Here is a 19771-nt window from a genome sequence, read left to right on the forward strand (position 1 = left end):
CACTCAAACAAAACAGGTACAATACACATGCGAAGCTTGACACAAAAATGACCATGCGAAAAGGAAATTAACATTCAACAAACATGACTGGCCTGTGCTTACCACTGTAACATTAGCTACCTTCTTATCGGTAGTTTGTAATACCATTGAGTCAAGAACTTCAATCCGCTTATCCACCAAGTTGACAACAACACAATACCAATGTTTAATATCATTCAGCAACACCGGTAGAAACAGTTGCATAAACCCACAAGGATTTGCAAATAAGTATTATCGGGACCCAAGCATGGAGGACAACTACATCAGAATGATAGTTTGACAAATGTAGACTGTAAAACTTGCCAGATTGCACATTGCCACATCGTATCCCAACATGTTTGCATCCACTGGATCTTCAATGACCTTCTGATCTTGTACTTTATCGAAATTCAACAAATTGTTCTACAACAGGAACGAATGGAACAAAAATATGAATTACCACCAATATAAAAATGTAGCCGAATGAGTAAGGAATGTGAAATTACACATATTCTAAATTACCACAAATGAACTTGAGAACATGTGTCGTGTCGGACGAGGGACCCCGTCTTTGATTGGGGCCTTTGCCTTTTCTTGTTTCATCAACCATTCGGTCATCGTTGTCATCACCTGAAAAACCATTCCAAGAAACACAAAATGGGACATGAATTTAAGTGAAGTAATGAAGACTGAATATATAAGGAACACTTGCACTTATTAATTAATGCAATTGTAGATAAATTTGTGCAATGTACTATAACTTACCATAGTGGACATATGACCCCTTGGTTTGAATACTTCGTGTAACATATCATGCGATAAATGGATCTTCCCGCCGTCCATTTTCACAACATAGTCCCTGCAAGTACTAACTTATTTAATTATCGCGTAGTTATGACGAAATTGAAAAGCACAGGAGAGTAGTTTTAGAATGTAGGATTTAGTAGTCATACTCTTCTCCTGTTTTGTTTGGTGGTTGCATCACATACGCCCACGCTTGACTTTCTTATTTTGTAAGCTTTGATAGTTTAACCTCCGGTGGAGCCACGTACGGCGTTCTTGTCGCTTTACTTGGTTTGAAAGTCCTCGTACCCCGTTTCGTAGATGGTCGGGTTACGGACTTACTTTTCTGAACACGTGTACATGGCCCTTTGTTCAATGGCGAAGTCAATGCGACTTCTTGTTCTTTTTCAACCTCTTCATCTCCTTCTCCATCTCTTTGTCCTTCATCATCATCATCGTCTTCTTCTTCTTCCTCCTCGTCCTCGTCCTCGTCCTCGTCCTCCTCCTCGTCTTCTTCTTGTGCACTTTGTTTTTCACCTTCGTTTTCCACCACAGTTTCTTCTTGTAGCTCCACATGTTGCGCATGTTGTACAACATCCACTTGGAAAGCCTCCGGAGAGTACAATGGCATTTCCCGGGCAAATAAAAGGCCACTCATGCGGCTGCCATCCATGTCCTCCACGTCTACCCCATGCCTAACCTTCTTCGGATTGACAGTGGAAGTTGAAGGAAAATCCTCCACGTCCATATGTACATCACCCATCTCAACATCATCTTCATTTCGATTCTTTCTCTTCGTGGATGGCTTCCTCTTTGACAGACTTGGTGCGCATGTTTTGGGAACATCACCCATCAATGCGCTTTCCAGGGCATCAAGATGTTGCATTTGGTTGAGGAAATTTTTCTTCAAATCATGATACGCAGCAATTGTGCACTGCACATAAGGTTAAGGAGTAATGTTATAAATATAAATGACATAAGAGGTACAATTGTATATCGGCAACGAAGTGAAGTTTCCTCACCGGATGCCGATAAGAAGCCTTAGGGAATTGCTCAGAAATTGGATCAACCAACTCCAACGTCTCATCCTTTGCAATACGTTCTTTTATTAACTTTGTCGTCCACGACTGAATAAGGGGTTCACCTTCACTCCCAACCTTCATACCCATTAGCTATTTGTCAAAATATATCAGCTGCAACAAAAAAATATTACGAGTCAGAATAGATTACAAACGAAATTTATAGCAAACAATTGACGAAAGTTTAACATGTTGATGTACTTACCATTAGAAGTAACACACAACCAGCAACGCCAACAGAATCCTTCTTACCACCACCAACCTTGCCACATCTCTTCTTGTACTTCGCAATTTCATTCACCAACCAATCAAGCACAAATTCTGCTCATGCATATGTAGGAGTTTGCAATATATTGTGCACTGCCGGGTAAAATTTTGTGGCGGCCACATCCTTCGTGGTTGGACACAAGAAACAAGAAAGCACAAACAGCACGTACGACGTTTGGAACTTCACATCAACTTTCTTTTTATTGAATACTTGTTGCATCATCGCAAATGTGACTCCTCTCTTCAACGGTTTATTGTTTTTCCCAAACATCTTCGTAATGTGTTCAAAGTGGGGGTCTTGAGTGTCCGTCGGAACTGGTATCGTTCCACAAAATAGCCCTAGCGCCCTTCGAACATCATCAGGCGTGATTGTATAAACCTTGACCCTCCCAAACTCCAAGCTCTTGGTGACAGGGTTGAAATGCTTAACTAACCGACTTATAAAATCACGGTTCAACATTGTACACTTCAATTGAAGCATTGAACCAAAACCCACTCTTTGAACAGCATCTTGTTGGGCTTTGGTCAATGCCTCATTTACTTTCACCAACTTCAACGGCGAGCACCGACTGCGAAATACCGGCTACACGTACAAAGGGTTTACGATTTAATACAACCCATCATTGTTACACACATGATATGTTAACATAACGATTAACTATACCAAAAACGACAACAATAACTAAAACCATACCGAAGCATTTTTCTTTTTTTCCTTCGGAATTTGCTTTTTAATGCGGGCTTTTCTTTCATTGGTCTTGTCCACAAATGGCGCTCTTTCCGCATCAGACATCTGCTTCCATATTTCCGCAGCTAGTTTGGTATGCTGGATAGTGGAGACAAAATTTTGTGTTCATACAAACATGCACTACAGTTTACCAAATAACCATACAAACTACAACCGCATTAACTCTAACCTGTCCAATTATAAACCTTGGACTCTTATTGGCAGCTTTGGCTTCTTTAAGATAACCTTTACTGTAGTTGGAAATTTTTAAAAATGCATTACAACACAACCAAATACAAATGGAAGTAAACACATTAACAAAGTAACTATATTCGTTGTAAAATACGTACAAGAAAAGCAAATAAGGATTGGTGTGGGTACGTCCCTCTGCTGCCTTTGACCCTTCAACTCCTGCCTTTGTTGCTTTTTCAACTCGCAGTCGCTTCTTTCCTGTTGTCATCCTTCATACAACGCAAAAATAACAAAACTTTAATTATTGAAACTATTATGAGCAAACAGGATTAAGTACTCAAGCTGGTACTTTGTTTTGAGTTCCTAGGTTGTTGCAAAGGAGCTACCTACCTATCAACAACAAAAGAAACAGTCATGTGAGCTCCATATCATATCTTCTTCTATTGACCCTTTGCTTGCCAAAACAAAAATCTTGCCTTTAGGTGCCAAATGTCATCTAATTCACAAACTGTTTCAGCATCCATGTATAGACAAGAAAGGAACTCAACTGATCCATCATCACTCATCACCATGTGGGTCAAACAAGACAAGCGAAAATTGAATATTGACTAGCAAAAGTTTATTATCATGTGCAACAATATCATTGTTTCTCTTTTAAAGAATAAATTGAGCTTTTAGCTTGCTGAATACATAATAAATCTTACAAGTACCCGAACCCACTGAATATTGCAAAACAGTGTAAACCACAGAGAGAAACTAGGATTTTAGGACAAGATAACAGTACTTTGGATCACCATTGTTTGCGTAAACAGTTTGTTTCTGTGCTATGCTCTCCTCAGTTTTATGGGAGAAGAGTACCCGAACACACTGAATATTGCAAAACAGTGTGTCGATAATGATATTAATGGTTCACCATCCTCATGATATATATAGAGAGAGAGACATTTATCCATTCTACCTAACTCAATTTTCACCACAACATTTGACAGGCAAAATGGTCTTAGCAATTTTCCAGTCTATTGATGAACAAGCAAAACCTTTGTCCCAAAATCTTACATGCAAACTTAAATGCATCATAATATCACAACAGTGTAGACCTAACCCTTTGTCACATTTTGTGTTCTTCTCTGTGCATACTTCTCTGAAGTAATTCATGCATTCTTTGCTTGTTTTGTAAATTCAATGTGCATAGTAGACTTGGATTTGCTTGAATCATGGATTTTCAGAGGGCTTTACCAAGACAAAGGACAATTATGAGTTTTACAAAGTAATGGTCTTTACTTCATCTTTTCCTTCACATCTACTATTAAAAGTTATCCTTGCATTCGACCTCATATTGTTTTTGTGAGGTCGGTTTGGGTGATTCTGTGCTTCTGTGCTTCCAGATAATTCTAATCGTGATTGTTTATATTTCTGGGTTGGATAGTAATTGTTTGCCTACGTGCACTTGATCTGTTGATATGACCTCCCCCGGCTAAAAATGGAGAGTAACTATTACTATTGAACCTCCTTGTGTTATCAATTTTAACACAATTTTTGTGGGGCTAATCTACAAGGATCTTTGCGCATACTTCAATTAAGGCCTCCGCGAGAGGACCGGGATTAGTCCCCAGGGATTATTGAGGTGTCCGTAAGGTGGTCCAGACCCCTGAAATCTGATTTATTAATGAAATCGATGGTTCTAGGGTTTGGTGAAATACCCCTTCGATCGATAATCTACAATGGTTCTAGGGTTTCTTTGCAGAACAAGAGGGGAGAGGGATTGGTGAAATTGATGTTTCTCAGAGCGTTAATGAAATCGTCGAAGGAGGAGTTAGGGTGCGAATGGCACCAGTACTGAAATCAATTGAATTTTTTGGGAGGGGATGTGAAATTTTGGGCGCAGAAGAAAGGCGCTTCCAAAATTTTGGCGCACCGCTGAACAATATAGTAATTGAGTGAGAACGCGTTTCCTTGTTTTTGCACTACGGAACGCTATAAGTGTATTTCTATAATAGCATTTCTTTAAAAACGCTATCAATTAATGCTATTAAAGCCCTTATGTGTTGCAGTGAAAGTAGCTTTGGAGGTAGGATAGCACAAGAAAGTATCACTCCTAATTAGCAATAGACAGCACTAACAGCAACGAGGGACCTATGACAGTAGGTAATGGCATTAGATAACACCAAGAAGCTCATTTGAACTTGATTTTTAGCAGCACCAGCAATCATGGGGAGCAATGGAAATGCCAACAAGCAGTAGCAGTATTATAACAGTAACAAACAACAGTTTACCAATTCATCCATGATAGAAAAAATCAATAGACTAAAGAAACTAGCTATGAGCATCAGCAAGGGTATTTGCAGCATCAGAAGTAGAGAACAACATTTCAAATGATATAACTAGCAAGCAAAAATTTGTATCATCAAAGGCAGGCAGCAGTAGCAAACAAATGATTCACCAGCATCAAAACCATCTTCGATATTAGGCATCAGCAGCAACCAGGATCAGATGAAATGTTATGGTCAAACCATGATTATAGGAGGCTTAGGACAAGACTGAAACTGAAATGAAGAACTAGGACACAACACACAGCCAAGAAAAACTACAAAATTGCATCGAAAAGTCCCATTTTTTTAAAAAGAACTCTATACATGTGGTACTAAAAAAAGGAAAAAAAACTTGTGCATCAATATGATTGGTTGTATCCACTTTGTGTGCATATTGTTTGCGGGTGAGATTGTAGAGACATGCTCTAACTTTTCTTAAATATGTTTCTATTGTACATTTACACAGTCCACCTAGTCACAAAAAAAGGCAATTGTAATATGGCCCTTGTAATAATTGGGACAGTTATGCAAACAAACAAAACAAAACAGTCCATCTCTTTCATATAGAGCCAATTGTAATAACAAGGACATGTACGTTGATGCAAACACTCCCATAGGCATAAACTGGGTGTTCCCAAAAGCTAGATGATGGTAAACATCATCTGCAATCACTAGTATCTTTATATACCTTGGAGTCTCCGCAATCTTAAAAAAGACTCACACTAATGATAACTAACTTCAAAACCAATACAAACACTAGTTACATTCTTCACGCCAGGAAATAAACAAGATATAAAGACCAAGACGAAAACACAATCAGCACTTCCGTAACATGTCATCATGCACCTTGTTGCGTGGGCATAACACCAACCGTACGAGTAGCCTCTTTCGCATATCAGTACCCACTTTATCCTCTAACATAAGTACATGAATAAGTCTCTTGCACCAATTTGTGTTGTACATAATTACATTTGTAAGTCGTACACAATCTTACAAATTGAGGTATGTTTTTTGTCAACTTTCATAGTTTCATATAAGTTGCCGTGTGTTTTATTTAACTACACTTATGGGTTTTGGTAAACCAAGTATACTTTTCCATATGTTAATTTAACGCCAGAACACTTGCAGAAAGTGAAGTTCTGAAATTAGAAATGGCTTTTGTAAACACGTGACTTAAATACTTACTACAGACCGAGCACACGCGATGTGTGTGAAATAAGTGTTGACAAAATAAACTGTTTGAATGATTCTGACTTGCCCCTTCATCGCTTGTACACCGGCCTACAGTTTGATTATGAAGTCAGGGTAGACACTTGGAAAGCATCTTGTACGATAGATGGACAAGCTTTTCTAGTGAATTGTAGGCATATCAAATGGTGAGCCCAGTTTGAACAACAATTTATGACCCAACTATGAACAATTTATGATGAACATAGAAGGGCCCAATTTTAACTTGGCAAAAAAGGCAATCCTTCTAAACATCCAAACATGCCATAGGTGCTGAAAGCAGAAGGATAATACCATTAGCATGTCATTTCCATGACAATAATATGCGCAAGGAACTAAATTCAATTTTGGTAGAAAGTTCCGAACTCCGAAGCATTTCAAACTTTCTAGAAACCAACATGCAAACTTGATATTTCTTGGGGGAAAACAATCTTAAATTTGCAACCTAGATTCACCCTTTTCCTTTTCATACAAAACAGACATGGAAACATTAGTTTACCCCAAATTTCTGTTGGAAAATTAGCAAGGAAATAATACTTTTGTGCGTGCCTTAGAAACTAGATTAGAACTAGTATAATGATGCACTTGTGTGTAATCAGTACAAATAAGTTAGAAGCTAAAGAAACTGTGTGAACAAATTAATTAAGCCAATGGGAAACAAATCTTACAGTAACAGTAAAAAGAAAATTACAACTCACAGATTGCAGATACCGACGAAGAAGAAATAGATCGAGTCTAGCGATGGGTCACTGTGTCCTTAAAGCAGATTTCGTCCTCGCCACGGCCCACGGTGCTCACGATTATGGACGTCCACTTCCCAGGATGCAACAATCTTTACGCACGCAAACGCAGCACTTCAAGTGCGTGCCCCGCGAACAAAACTATGTTGAACTCTCTCGGACTCTATATGCGAAATGTATGTGTGCTTTGAGGATTTTTTGGTTGCTTGAAATGGCTGGAATGAACCTATATTCATAGGCAACCAAGAATCTGTCCCAAGGGGTACGAAACTTGTTCAAAGGGTCACAAAAGAATTGGGTTGTGTCGGTTCCAAATGAACTGATGCAATGGTTCGGAATCACGCACTGGTTCACACGAATAGTCACACACTGGTTTGGTTCTAAACCAAACAACCACGTCAATTCGTCTAAAATTAAATTGGGCTAGAGTAATATAACTTTGGCCCAACAAAGCCCGAGCCCGAGCAAGACGGGCAGTTCCTTCCATACCGAAAGACCAAATTCGAGACCCAATTTCTTTCACATCTTAAAATGGTTTTATGCCCAAATGACTGCACAAAATCTTTCTAAGAAACCATTTTTCTATCAAATTTCATCACCGAACCAACAAAGTAACAATGAAGAGCAGATTTTTAGAACCCATGATATGCAAGGATAGGACACAATATTGTATCTTGAGGGAATTGCAAAAAATTGATTTCACTTACACCAATAGAAACGGAAAACAAATAAAAGAAGAATTCAAGCAAATACATAACTGCATACGTACCAAAAAAAACACGTAACTGCGGAAACTAAATCTATAGATTTCAAGCCCTTGTCCCAGTTACTTCAATCTACATTAACGTTATTCCAAAACCCCTAATCCATAGAAAAGTTACATGATGAAGCATGGATGATTGAAACGTTCGAAGCGTGGACGATTGAAACGGATTGGAAGGTAGGTCTCCGACAGAATGAGAAAATTGGGGAACAAGGTCGGGTGTCGGGTAGGAGGCAGTCTTCCGAGGATGGAGATCATATGACAATATTTGGATGTGTATCACATGACAATATGATGGACATCATAAAATGCACACACTACTTTTACTCCTACGTAGTAGTAGTAGTACTAAAAAATCAATTAATCTCTCCCCAAGTCTGAGTTAGGATAACCAAACATTTTAATGGTTTTACCATTTTGTTAACTAATTTTCCCACATATTCTAGTTGGGTTAGTAGAACCTTCACTAACCATGAATGACTTTTCTTTATCTAAATCAGTGAACACGACTAATTTAAGAGAACAATCCAAGCTTAGCAACAAAGAACCATAAATTTAAGTTTCTGATGCGATTAAGAGAACACAAGTGCGCTTTTCTTGAAAGTCAATACCCAGATTATAGCGTTGAACTAAATTGAGGATAAAGGAACAAATACTGAACCAATTTTGTTATCAATATCAAAAAGAGGGGTGGCCAAACCCATTGAGCCACCGAAATGAATAGTATCAGTATTCAAACTACAAACCAACACTAAAATCTGTAAACGACTAAGGAGCGTGAGCCCTCCATTCCACGACACAGTCAAATAAACCCTAGACTACAGAATCATCAAGGTAAAGATGATACATGTCCTTTGAATGCGAAGAGGACAGAGGCAGAGGGCGGCGTCCGATAATATTCTGCTGAGGGAATCGATTCAACTAACCTGATGAACTGGGGATGGCAATGTTGGAAGCTTGGACGATTGAAGGCAGCATCTCCGGGGTAGACGATTCAAACAGATGCGAAGGAGGGAGTTGGGGAACAACGTTGGCTCTCACTAGGAGGGAGTAGGCAGAAGTCTTGACAGTGTGGGGAGCACGCAGGAGAGAAAGCCGAAGTAAACCCTAGAGAGATGGGAGGTTCATACCTCTGGCTCTGGAGAATGGAAAAGAGAATAAAAGGAGAGAAGGAAAAATGGAAAGGGATTGGGGCATGCTTATTACCTCATACCATGTATTGGTGATATTATTTGCAAATGCCATGTCTTGGTAATTTGGAGACTTCACACCATGAAAGTGGTGATTAAGGCCCTGGCCCTCCTCTTTCCGGTAATTTCCCCTAAAAAGCTAAAGAAAACGCAAAATAATATCACCAATAACCCAGGACTAGATGCACCAAATATCTACAATATTGGGTGCTTATCACCCCTTCTATCAATGCAATACCTATTTTTTTCAAAAGGAGGGGGGTTTGGGGATTTAACAAATCTAATGACCAGAGGCACACAAAAATAGTTGAGAATAGTAATCCCTAGCAACAAATTGAAAATAAAGGGCCTTTGAGACCTTCATGAATTTCCATTTTACAAGTCATTCCATTACGTGTCCGAACTACTTTTTATCCAACTAAGTAAGGATAGCAATCTTTACCCTGCAGGAAGGCACAAATTAGCAATCTGCATATATAACAACCTTTAGAGCGATGGCAAATGTAAAACAACAATCAAGCATTATGTGGTTTACCTAACCAAACCACCAGGAGCAAATTAATAATAAGCTGCTCTTGGGCAATAATGCAATGTCCCTATATCAAACCACCGGTACCATTGCAATCTCTTTGGACATACTTTTTACCTTTGAATTACTCTAATATGAAGATAAAAAGTTAGCACATCTTCTCATGTCAATACAGTCACTCACTTCCTGAATTCTTACCAAGTTACCATGCTTCATAATATTTTGTCCCTTTAGCTGAAAGATTATTCTATGGCACAACATTGAAATGGTAATGCCTAATGCAAAGTAAACTTCCTTCAAAGGATCGACTACTGAGATGGAGTCTGGTGGACAATGTCACTTGTGTTTTGTGTAGAAATGGGGCTCTTGAATCTCATAATCATTTATTTTTCGATTGCTCATATTCTAGAGCTGTCTGAAAGGAGATTTTGCGAAGGAACCATATTCACATAGGCCCTCTCACGTGGGAGAATGAAAATAAATAGTTCTTGCTGCATTCCAAGGGGAAGTCTATTAAGAAATCTAGTATCAAATTAGAGAGTTGGCTGATAGGTGATAGGTGCATGGTTGTATAGTTTTATTCTTTTTGCTTTGGTGACTCCAAGACTTATGTCTTAGCGACTTGGCTGAGATAGCTTTGTTTTTTAGTCCAGATTGGACCTTGACATATCTTGTTTGGCATTTAAATGAAAGAGTACAGTTACCTGTAAAAAAAACAGGTTCAATTACAAAAATCATAACCAAAACAACTCCACAATTACTGAATTTAGTTACAAAAAGCACACAAAAGTGCCTAACTGCTATTAGTTACAAAAATCAAAATCTTGGAGCATGTATACAACAAGTATATCTAAACATGTATGCACTTTATACAACAGGAAAATGAGGATTTTTTTTTAATTCTTGATTCTTAGCAACAAGTTCATTAGGTACAAGAATAAGAGATAGGGATTGGTGTTGGTACTTTCCATTGGTGCCTTACACCTAGTATTGTAATATTGTAAATGAAGAGGTCACAACGGTACTAAATAACATAAGCATAAATTGTATGGCCCTCTTAAGATTATGATGCAAATGTGTACAGAGCAAAATAAAATTGTATGGCCCTTTTTTTTTTAGTAATTTTGGTTTCTTGGCAAGAACCCAATTTTAATAATTTCGGTTTCTTGGCAACAAGTACATTATGTCCAAGACAAAAAATAAACAACCAAACACTTTGCATTAGTCGGCACGTGAGCATCCTTTTACCATAGATGCGAACGAGAAATCATTATGGTCCAGTGCATTAGATAAAAAACTATAACATGCATCGCCCAAGAAGTGCTCCCAGCTTCTTTCCCTATGTTCTTACCAACCTCTCCGCTTTAAATCCGTAGCCTCTATTCTTCCTTGAAAAAATTAAAAATGGCGAAGATGAATGCCCAAAACTCAAATGTGTTGCTAGAGAAGAAACTAGATGCCCAACTCAGTCACTCCATGAAGCACTTCTGCCCTCTTCCACTTCTATTTATATTGTATAAATCAAATTGGGACTCTTCACACCTAAGTTATGTTAATTTTCTCAAGTACTTTATATTCTTTTAAAATAAAAAAAAAGGACTCTCACGCAGACAAGCCCCAAATTCAACAATAACTCGCACATCAAAAGCCCCAAGTACTGGTGCTTTAGCTTGCTTTATCAGTTAGTAACTTGGGATTTTACTTTTACTAATCCTTGACTTGGAGTCTTGCACAAATTCAACAAATCTAGGGCATTTCAACAGCAATGATATTTAAGATGCAACTACAATATTCAACGGAGATATATATTTACACACCTTGTGTGTTTGCAGGAACGACGACGACGAATTTGGGATAATGAAGCGTGGATGATTGACGGACTCGAGCTAGCATCTCCGGCAGATTACGAAACGGAAGTTGGGAACCAAGTCGGGCGTCGGGTAGGGGCAAATTATTGTGAGAAGGGGGAGAAAGAGGAGAAGAAGGGGAGCAAACCCTAGAGAGAGGAATGCGGAAGGAGATTACGTTCGGGAACCCATTACGTTCCAGTGGAGAGAGAAGAAGGGAGAAAAAAGGGTTTTGAGGAGTATTACCTAAAAGACGTCGTTTTAGTAGTAAGAGCAGAATAGTCCATTCCGGACATGGTACCATGTATTGGTGATAAAAATACGGAGATACCATGTAGTGGTGATTTGGAGAGTGTACACCATTGAAGTGGTGATTAAGGCTGGTCCACGCCTCCTGCCAGTAAATTTCCCTTTTTTGGAGTAACAGCCCCTTTGATGGAGTGATTTCAAGAGAGAAGAAAAGAAAGGGTTTTGATTTCTAGCCAAATCACTCATATGGATTGATTATTTTGGTGAGAAATGGAGAGAAAAGTACAAAATAAAATGTTTTGATTGGCTCATCCCCTTTCCCACCCAATCTCACCAAAAATAGTGAGATTTTTTGAGAAATGGCTCCCCTTTCTTATCTCACTCTTTCTCACCATCCAAAGAGGCTGTAAGGGTTTTGATGCGGGGAAAGAATTTGGTGTATTAGTTAATGGCAAATGCTAATGGTTGCCCCTGAAGCAGAAGAAAAAACATATTAAATGAGCTAAAAATATTGGTACACGCCATTTTTAACTTGTAAAGGTAATTAATTGCATCGGTAAATGAAGAGTTCTCTAACTACTTGTGTCAATTGGAGTATACACTATTGAAGTTGTAGGGGGATGAAAACAATTGGTATTTCGAATCAACTGGATCGCAACGGCTAATTCGTGCCTCTTCACCGGAACCCTAACTCGTCGTCTGAACCCTAATCTGCAAAATAGACAGGGGGTGAGCGCACCTCTGCCTCTCGTGGCAAAGGCCCTCCGATGCCTTTGTTAGTATCACGTACTAGCAATTAAACCCTAATTATCAGTAGGAAAGCAAGAGTGCAAAGTATTGCGTACCTTTCACCTCTAGGTTTACCTCATATTTATAGATTTATGGATGCTTGCTGTCCAAGCATCCTTGTTGCCATAGGATTCCTAACTCGTATAGGAAACCCAGGATATCAAGGAGTCTCGTTTCCCTTATCAGTTTATGGAAAAGAGTCCTTTTAGGATTCTTTTCCATTAAGAGCCGAACATCCCATACTTGTTGGGTATCTTTCTCAGATCCTATATTCTTGGGATCTTTATCCCTTTATGGGACATGACTACTCTGGAATCTTCCAGAGTATTCCCTCTGCTCCTACTCTCGATTGGAGCTCCTTCTTTGTTCGGCTGTCTCATGGCCGAACAGACTACCTGGACCAAGGACTTCACATGTAACTTGGTCCAAATGTAATCAGAATGTCTCTTATCTGCCGAACAGATAGTTTACACCAGTGACTTGTCATGTCATTGGCCTTTATTCAGCCGAACAGATTGCATGGACCAAGGACTTCACATGTCATTATTCCATATCACTGTTCTTCATACTGCCCGGCGATAAGTCCAGTCGTATTTACCACGTGTTTCCAAACATCACGTGTTCGGTAACTAAATGTATCTTCTCGAGAATACCTCCCTACAATTGCTCCCCAGCTTCATGTATTTACCACTGTTCGGGGGCAATATATGAAGCTTAGAAACAGAATTCTATCTAGACCAAACTCTTTTGATCCCGTGCAGTCATAATTTCAATATCTCATTGATGCCTTTTGGCGCCTCTGTCATTATACCATCTCAAGGTAATGACTCCACGTGGCGCATATCGTACGCTTTTACATTAAATGTGAACTGACGTTTTATCTTAACGACGTCAATACGACGTTAGCTTGATCCCTTTATCCCGTTACTTAAAAGGTAACGGTGTGAGACGAGACGTTTCGTCTCCGTCTCTGGCATCTAAACCCCAGAAAGGGCTCATTTTGGATTTCCCCACTCAAAACTCCAAAACTCCTTCTCTCTCTAAGCTTTTTGCCATTACCGTCGTCTACAAACTCGATTGCATTCCAGGGAATCGTCACCATATTCTTGTAAGATCCTCGTTCTTACTTCATTTCTTCTGTTTAGGTTCTTATCTGAGATCTCTATTCTCGATTTCGTGAGTCGTTTTCTAGGGTTTCAGTTGCACCCTTTTTCAGTCTTTCTTCTTTCCTGAGTATACCCATGGCTGACGATGGTGAGAATCCCTTGAGACCCAGTAAATTTAGGAAATTATGTGAAACCCCTACTGCCATGGCGGCATTTAGGAGGGAATATAACGTTCCAGAGAACGTTGGTCTCGAACTCGCCCCCCTGGGCGCAGATAGAGACGGAGGTTCCTGGGATCGAATGTGTATCCCCATTGTTGCTATCATCGAAGGCGGAGTTCGATTTCCCCTTCACCCATTACTTCGCCAGATCCTAAACTGGTATCGTCTTACCCCCATGCAAATATCAACAAACGTCTTTAGGTTGATAATGGGTGTAATAGCTTTGAATAGGATTCTGGGGACCCAGTTAGGAATTTGGGATATTCAGTGGTGGTACGGCATTGTACTAAACCCTGAATACAACACCTATTACTTCAAAGTTAGAAGGGCTGACAAGTGTCTCGTGCTAAACCTGCCAGACTTTGCTCGGGATCATGAAATCGATTTCCTTTACGTCACTGGAGCCTTTGAGCCACTAGGAGAGGATGGTCAGGTGCTGGGTCTCCACTGCCCCCATATATGGGGATACCCACGTATGCTTCTTATTTTGCATCTTTGCTATTTGTTTGTTTGCTGCTTTCTCGTAGCTTTCTATTGTGTCTAATTTTTGATTTAATAACTCCGATTGTGCAGCTGAAAACGTCAACAAACGTCCAAGACGAGAGCCTAGTTACGTCCGAACAGAGGACATCAACAAGATCCTTAAATATAAAGGCGAACCTGGTACCCCGAACAGCTGGTCGGGGTCGAGACGCTGATATACTGCTGGGATACGATCCTTCGTACAGAGGGGTCATTGACAGAAGACTCGCCCACCCCAGCACTAGTGCCGCGTCTACATCCACTGCTCCCCAACCACACAGTTCAAGGCTTCAAGCTGGTGTCACTCTTGCCGGTCAGTCAGGCGATATTGTTATTCCTGACGGTATACCTCAAACCCGTGTGGTACTCAGGAGATCAAGCCGCAGGCAACTCATTGCCGAACAACAACCCGTTCCTCACCAAATTACCAGTCAGTCATCCTCATCCGGTTATTCTCGATCACCCCCAACCTCAGGTACGATGACGCACCAACCTATTAACCTCAGTTCTTTACTCACTGTCTCTTCTCGGGGACGTGGGACTGGGCGGGTGGCCTCAACTGGGGCCCCTCCCCCACGATCTCGTCGTAATAGGGGGGTCCGCACGGTCATCATCTTCTCCTCGAGAAGTGGACGCCACTACAGAGGCTGCTGACCTTCATAGAGACAAACGCCCAAGGGTAGATGATCATGATGGTACTGCTTCTCAAGCAGATACTGAAACTCAGCATCCTAATTCACCAACTGCTCAAATCCTTCCCCAGACATGGACTCCTCCTCTTATTAGAGGAGACCGTCCTGTACATGTCGGAGATAGTGCCAGTTCATCTGAGACTGCTCTAGCCTTGGCTCAAGGGTTAATGCTCCCTGTTGATTTGCAAAAAGAGTCCTTGTCGTCTCCTGATCGGCTGGTGTCTACTAGTCTCGTTAATGGAATTAAGGTAATGTGACTCAATCTTTTCATATAAGTCTTTATGTATATTTCGTATACCACATATCATATACTGCTACACTTATCACTTACCACTCGCTATTTTTGCCAGTTCATTCAAAAAATGGTAACCCTGGGGCAAAAGTACCAAGAAGCTGAGGCCGAACAAATCAGATTGCTAAATGACAACACTCGACTTCTTCGGACAGTTGCTCGTCTTGAAAGAGAAAGAGACAAAGCCAAGGTGGATTTTAACGGTGCTAAGGGCAAGCTGCAAATTGCCGAAGAGAGCCTAAACCAGGCTTTATCTGAAATTGACAGCACCAAGAAAGCTTCATATGAAGACGGCTACCAGAAGGGCTATGATGCCACAACTGCTAGTTACACAGATGCCAGCTATACAGGACCAGGTCTGGATTGCCAGTTGGGAAACCTGTCTAACAAAACTAGGGGTTGCTGAGGATTCACCCTTCTGGGTTGACAACGAGCTGCCTAGCACCCGTGTTCAGAACATCGAAGACATTCCAGAGCTAGCAGGACATCCAGAGGAAGACTTTGAACAGCAAATTGAAGAATTTGCCAATGCTGAGGAAGATATCCCCATGGATGTGGACCCTACTGAAGCTCCTGCTCGGGATGTACCCATTGAGCCCATTAACTTGGAAGAGAATGTAGTCGAAGATGGTGCCGATACTGACATCAACACTAACACTCCTGAGGTCCAGAATGTGGACTAAGCTGGTAAGTATATAAACTGTTGCTGGTCCTGCGTGACCATAAGCATATTTTGGCCCTGCGAGGCATCAGTATAATCAAATACTTTTTTTAACACAGGTATTCGGCCCTTCGTGGCATAACTTTATGTTTTGCTCAGCTTCCATGTTTGCTGCATCTGTTCGTATGCAATTTTCAATCTAAGTATTTCGTACTGTTTAAGCATCATTTGTTTGCATAAGTATTTCGTACTTTTAGCAAATCTTTCACACATGATTTCCTGTTCTGAATGTTAAGTTTCACGTACTTAAAAGCGTTCCACCTTGAATGGTTCTTTAAGTTTAAGGCATATAAGTGTGCTCATACTTAATCACACAAGTGTTTCATACTTTGTGTTTAAGTGTCACGTACTTAACTGTTTGAAAATCACACTAGTGTTTCATACTTGTGTTTAAGTGTCACGTACTTAATGTATTTAAGTTTCTCGTACTTGAACAAATGTGGCTAACATATACTCGTTATGTTTCAAGCCATGCCAATAAACGTTTACAAGAGTCTCGTACTTGTATTCGTTGAGTTTCACGTACTCACACCACAACTTCTAAGTATTACGTACTTAGAACTACTTGTGTATTGGATGTATTCATACAAAAATGCCTAAGTATCACGTACTTAAAGTTTTGAAAATCTTACAAGTGTTTTCATACTTGATTTTCAGTTTCACGTACTGAAAATCTTACAAGTGTTTCATACTTGATTTTCAGTTTCACGTACTGAAAATCTTACAAGTGTTTCATACTTGATTTTGATTTTCAGTTTCACATACTGAACTGTATACCCTGCTCCCCAATACGAATGAGGGAAACGAATCTCGTAGTTCGTATTTAAAACAAATACCAATATTCTAGATTAGAACATAACAATTATACTAAAAAAGTGATTTTATTCATAATCGGTAAAACTCAAGAGGGCGTTTATTCGTACCCCTTGCAACTAAAATATAGAACAAGGGAATTATATTCGTAATTCCCACACAATCACGTAGTGCAAATCTAAAACAGAACTGAATGCTTCTTTTAAACAAAGAACTTTCGTAGATTATGAACATTCCAAGGCCTCGGAATTGGATTACCATCCAAATCTACCAATTTATAGGCCCCTATGCCTACAATCTCAGTCACTCGATACGGACCTTCCCAACTTGCCCCCAACTTGCCTTCGTTAGCCACCTTGGTGTTGCCGAGCACTTTTCGTAGCACGAGGTCCCCAACACCAAATTCTCGAGGGTGAACATGCTTGTTGTAGCTTTTCATCAGCTGTTCTTGGTAAGAAGCAAGATGTACCAAGGCTTTTTCTCTCCTTTCCTCGGCAAGGTCAAGCTTGATTTGAAGGGCCCTGTCATTGCCTCCACTTTCAACCAAAACAGTCCTGTTGGTCGCAGACCCACTTCTAGAGGTATGACAGCCTCTGTTCCATAGGCCAATGAATAGGGGGTCTCTCCCGTAGACCTCTTAGGCGTTGTTCGGTGAGCCCACAGAACCAATGGTAACTCGTCAGGCCACTTACCCTTTGCTTTATCCAGTCTTTTCTTGATTCCATCAAGGATAGTTTTATTAGACGCCTCTGCTTGCCCATTACTCTGAGGGTAGGCTGGGGTGGAATAATAATTTCTTATTCCATATTGGGCACAAAAAGCCTTGAATTTCTTCTGGAATTGGGATCCATTATCTGTGATCAATGAATAAGGGACCCCAAAACGAGTGATTATGCTTTTCCACACGAACCTTTCTATCATAGGTTCAGTGATTTTGGCTAGTGGTTCTGCCTCAATCTACTTTGTAAAATAATCAGTTGCTACAAGCAGGAATTTTCGATTCCCAGTTGCTTTGTGCAATGGACCCACGATATCCATCCCCCATTGAGCAAAAGGCCCACTTGTCAAAGGCACCAGATCTTCGGCGGGTGTTCGAATCATTGGTGAGAACTTTTGACACTTCTCACAAATCTTTACATACACCTTTGCATCTTCTTGCATGTGTGGCCACCAGTAGCCTTGAGTAATTGCTCGGTGGGCAATGGATCTCCCTCCAGCATGGCTCCCACATGTTCCCTCATGGATTTCGTGAAGGAACTTCTGTACCATTTCAGGATGTACGCATAGCAAATATGGACCCGTAAAGGATTTCCTATACAATTTTCCCTCTGGGGACAGCCAAAACCTAGCAGATTTGACCCTTATCTTGTGGGCCTCCTTTTTGTCAGAAGGGAGTATCTCGTCTCGTAAGAACTCCATGATTGGGTCCATCCAACTTGGTCCTTGGTTCACGTCCAAGACCAAGTCTACACTCCTCCCAATGCTCGGCTCATTTAGGTATTCTACTGCCACCCTTCTTTTGAACTCTGTTGGTACTGCTGCAGCCAAACAAGCTAAAGAATCTGCATGAGCATTCTGTCCAGAACTTATTTGCTCAATATATACCCTCTCGAAGGTATCAAGCAAGTCTTTTGCAGCCTGCACGTAGGCTACCATCTTTTCATTCCGAGTCTCGTACTCGCCGGACAGTTGATTCACAACAAGCTGGGAATCACAATACACCCTGACCCGTTCTGCTTTAAGGGTCTTCGCACTTCTCAATCCTGCCAAGAGTGCTTCATATTCAGCCACATTATTCGATGCACTGAATCCAAGCCGAACAGAGAGTTCAATTAGAACTCCTTGAGGAGGAAAGAGGACAACTCCAATTCCAGAACCAGTATTACACGCTGATCCGTCAACGAATAGCTTCCACTCCGTGGGATCCTGTTCGGCTGCAGGTTGATCCTTCATGGATGATGTCTCTGTCACCTGTTCCTTTCTCGTAGGAGGTAGGGGAGCCACAGTGGGTGAAAATTCTGCCACAAAATCTGCCAACACTTGGCCTTTGATTGCTATGCTTGGCTGATATTCGAGATCATACTGGCTTAACTCCACGGACCATGTTGAGATCCTTCCCGAAAAGTCTGCCTTTCGAAGCAGTGATTTTAATGGATACTCAGTATATACTACAACTTTATGGCTTTGGAAGTAATGTGGCAATTTCCTTGTGGCTGTCCTAAGTGCCAGGACTAGTTTTTCTAAAGGCAGATATCTCGTCTCTGCATCCAACAATGTCTTGCTAACATAATAAATAGGGATTTGCTCGATCCCCAAATCCCTCAACAGAACTGCACTTACTGCATGCTCGGAAACAGCTAAGTACAGAATTAAAGACTCACCAGGCTGTGGAGTTGACAACAGTGGGGGCTCGGCCAGGTACTTCTTCAGGTCCTGGAAAGCTTGCTCACATTCTGCTCCCCATTCAAATCCCTCCCTCTTTTTCAATAGCTGAAAAAAGGGTCTGCATTTGTCGCTTGACCTGCTGATGAATCTGTTAAGTGCCGCTGCCATTCCAGTCAGCCTCTGGACTTCTTTGGTAGTTTTGGGACTCTGTAGTCTCTGTAAGGCATCAATCTGATCGGGATTTGCCTCTATCCCTCTCATAGTTACCAAATGGCCCAGGAATTTTCCTGAACCAACTCCAAACGCACAT

At 40.7% G+C, this 19771-nt stretch overlaps 2 protein-coding genes across 2 annotated transcripts; both read right to left on the reverse strand.

The window, feature by feature from the left end:
* Positions 1 to 211: 211 nt before the first annotated feature.
* Positions 212 to 1114, reverse strand: LOC131313947 (uncharacterized). Its single transcript, XM_058342442.1, has 5 exons — positions 972 to 1114; positions 784 to 877; positions 541 to 648; positions 339 to 441; positions 212 to 297 (listed from the first exon to the last, which is right to left on the reverse strand). Exons 1-5 carry the CDS (start codon positions 998 to 1000, stop codon positions 212 to 214), a joined length of 420 nt encoding a protein of 139 aa, XP_058198425.1. The 5' UTR covers positions 1001 to 1114.
* A 1034-nt stretch (positions 1115 to 2148) lies between these two features.
* On the reverse strand, positions 2149 to 2969 carry LOC131314202 (uncharacterized). The gene is made up of 2 exons (XM_058342708.1): positions 2842 to 2969; positions 2149 to 2730 (listed from the first exon to the last, which is right to left on the reverse strand). The coding sequence occupies exons 1-2, from the start codon at positions 2938 to 2940 to the stop codon at positions 2206 to 2208; spliced, it is 624 nt and encodes a 207-aa protein (XP_058198691.1). The 5' UTR covers positions 2941 to 2969; the 3' UTR covers positions 2149 to 2205.
* Between the last annotated feature and the right edge of the window lie 16802 nt (positions 2970 to 19771).

Source organism: Rhododendron vialii, chromosome 13a, assembly GCF_030253575.1.
Source record: "Rhododendron vialii isolate Sample 1 chromosome 13a, ASM3025357v1".
NCBI lineage: Eukaryota > Viridiplantae > Streptophyta > Magnoliopsida > Ericales > Ericaceae > Rhododendron > Rhododendron vialii.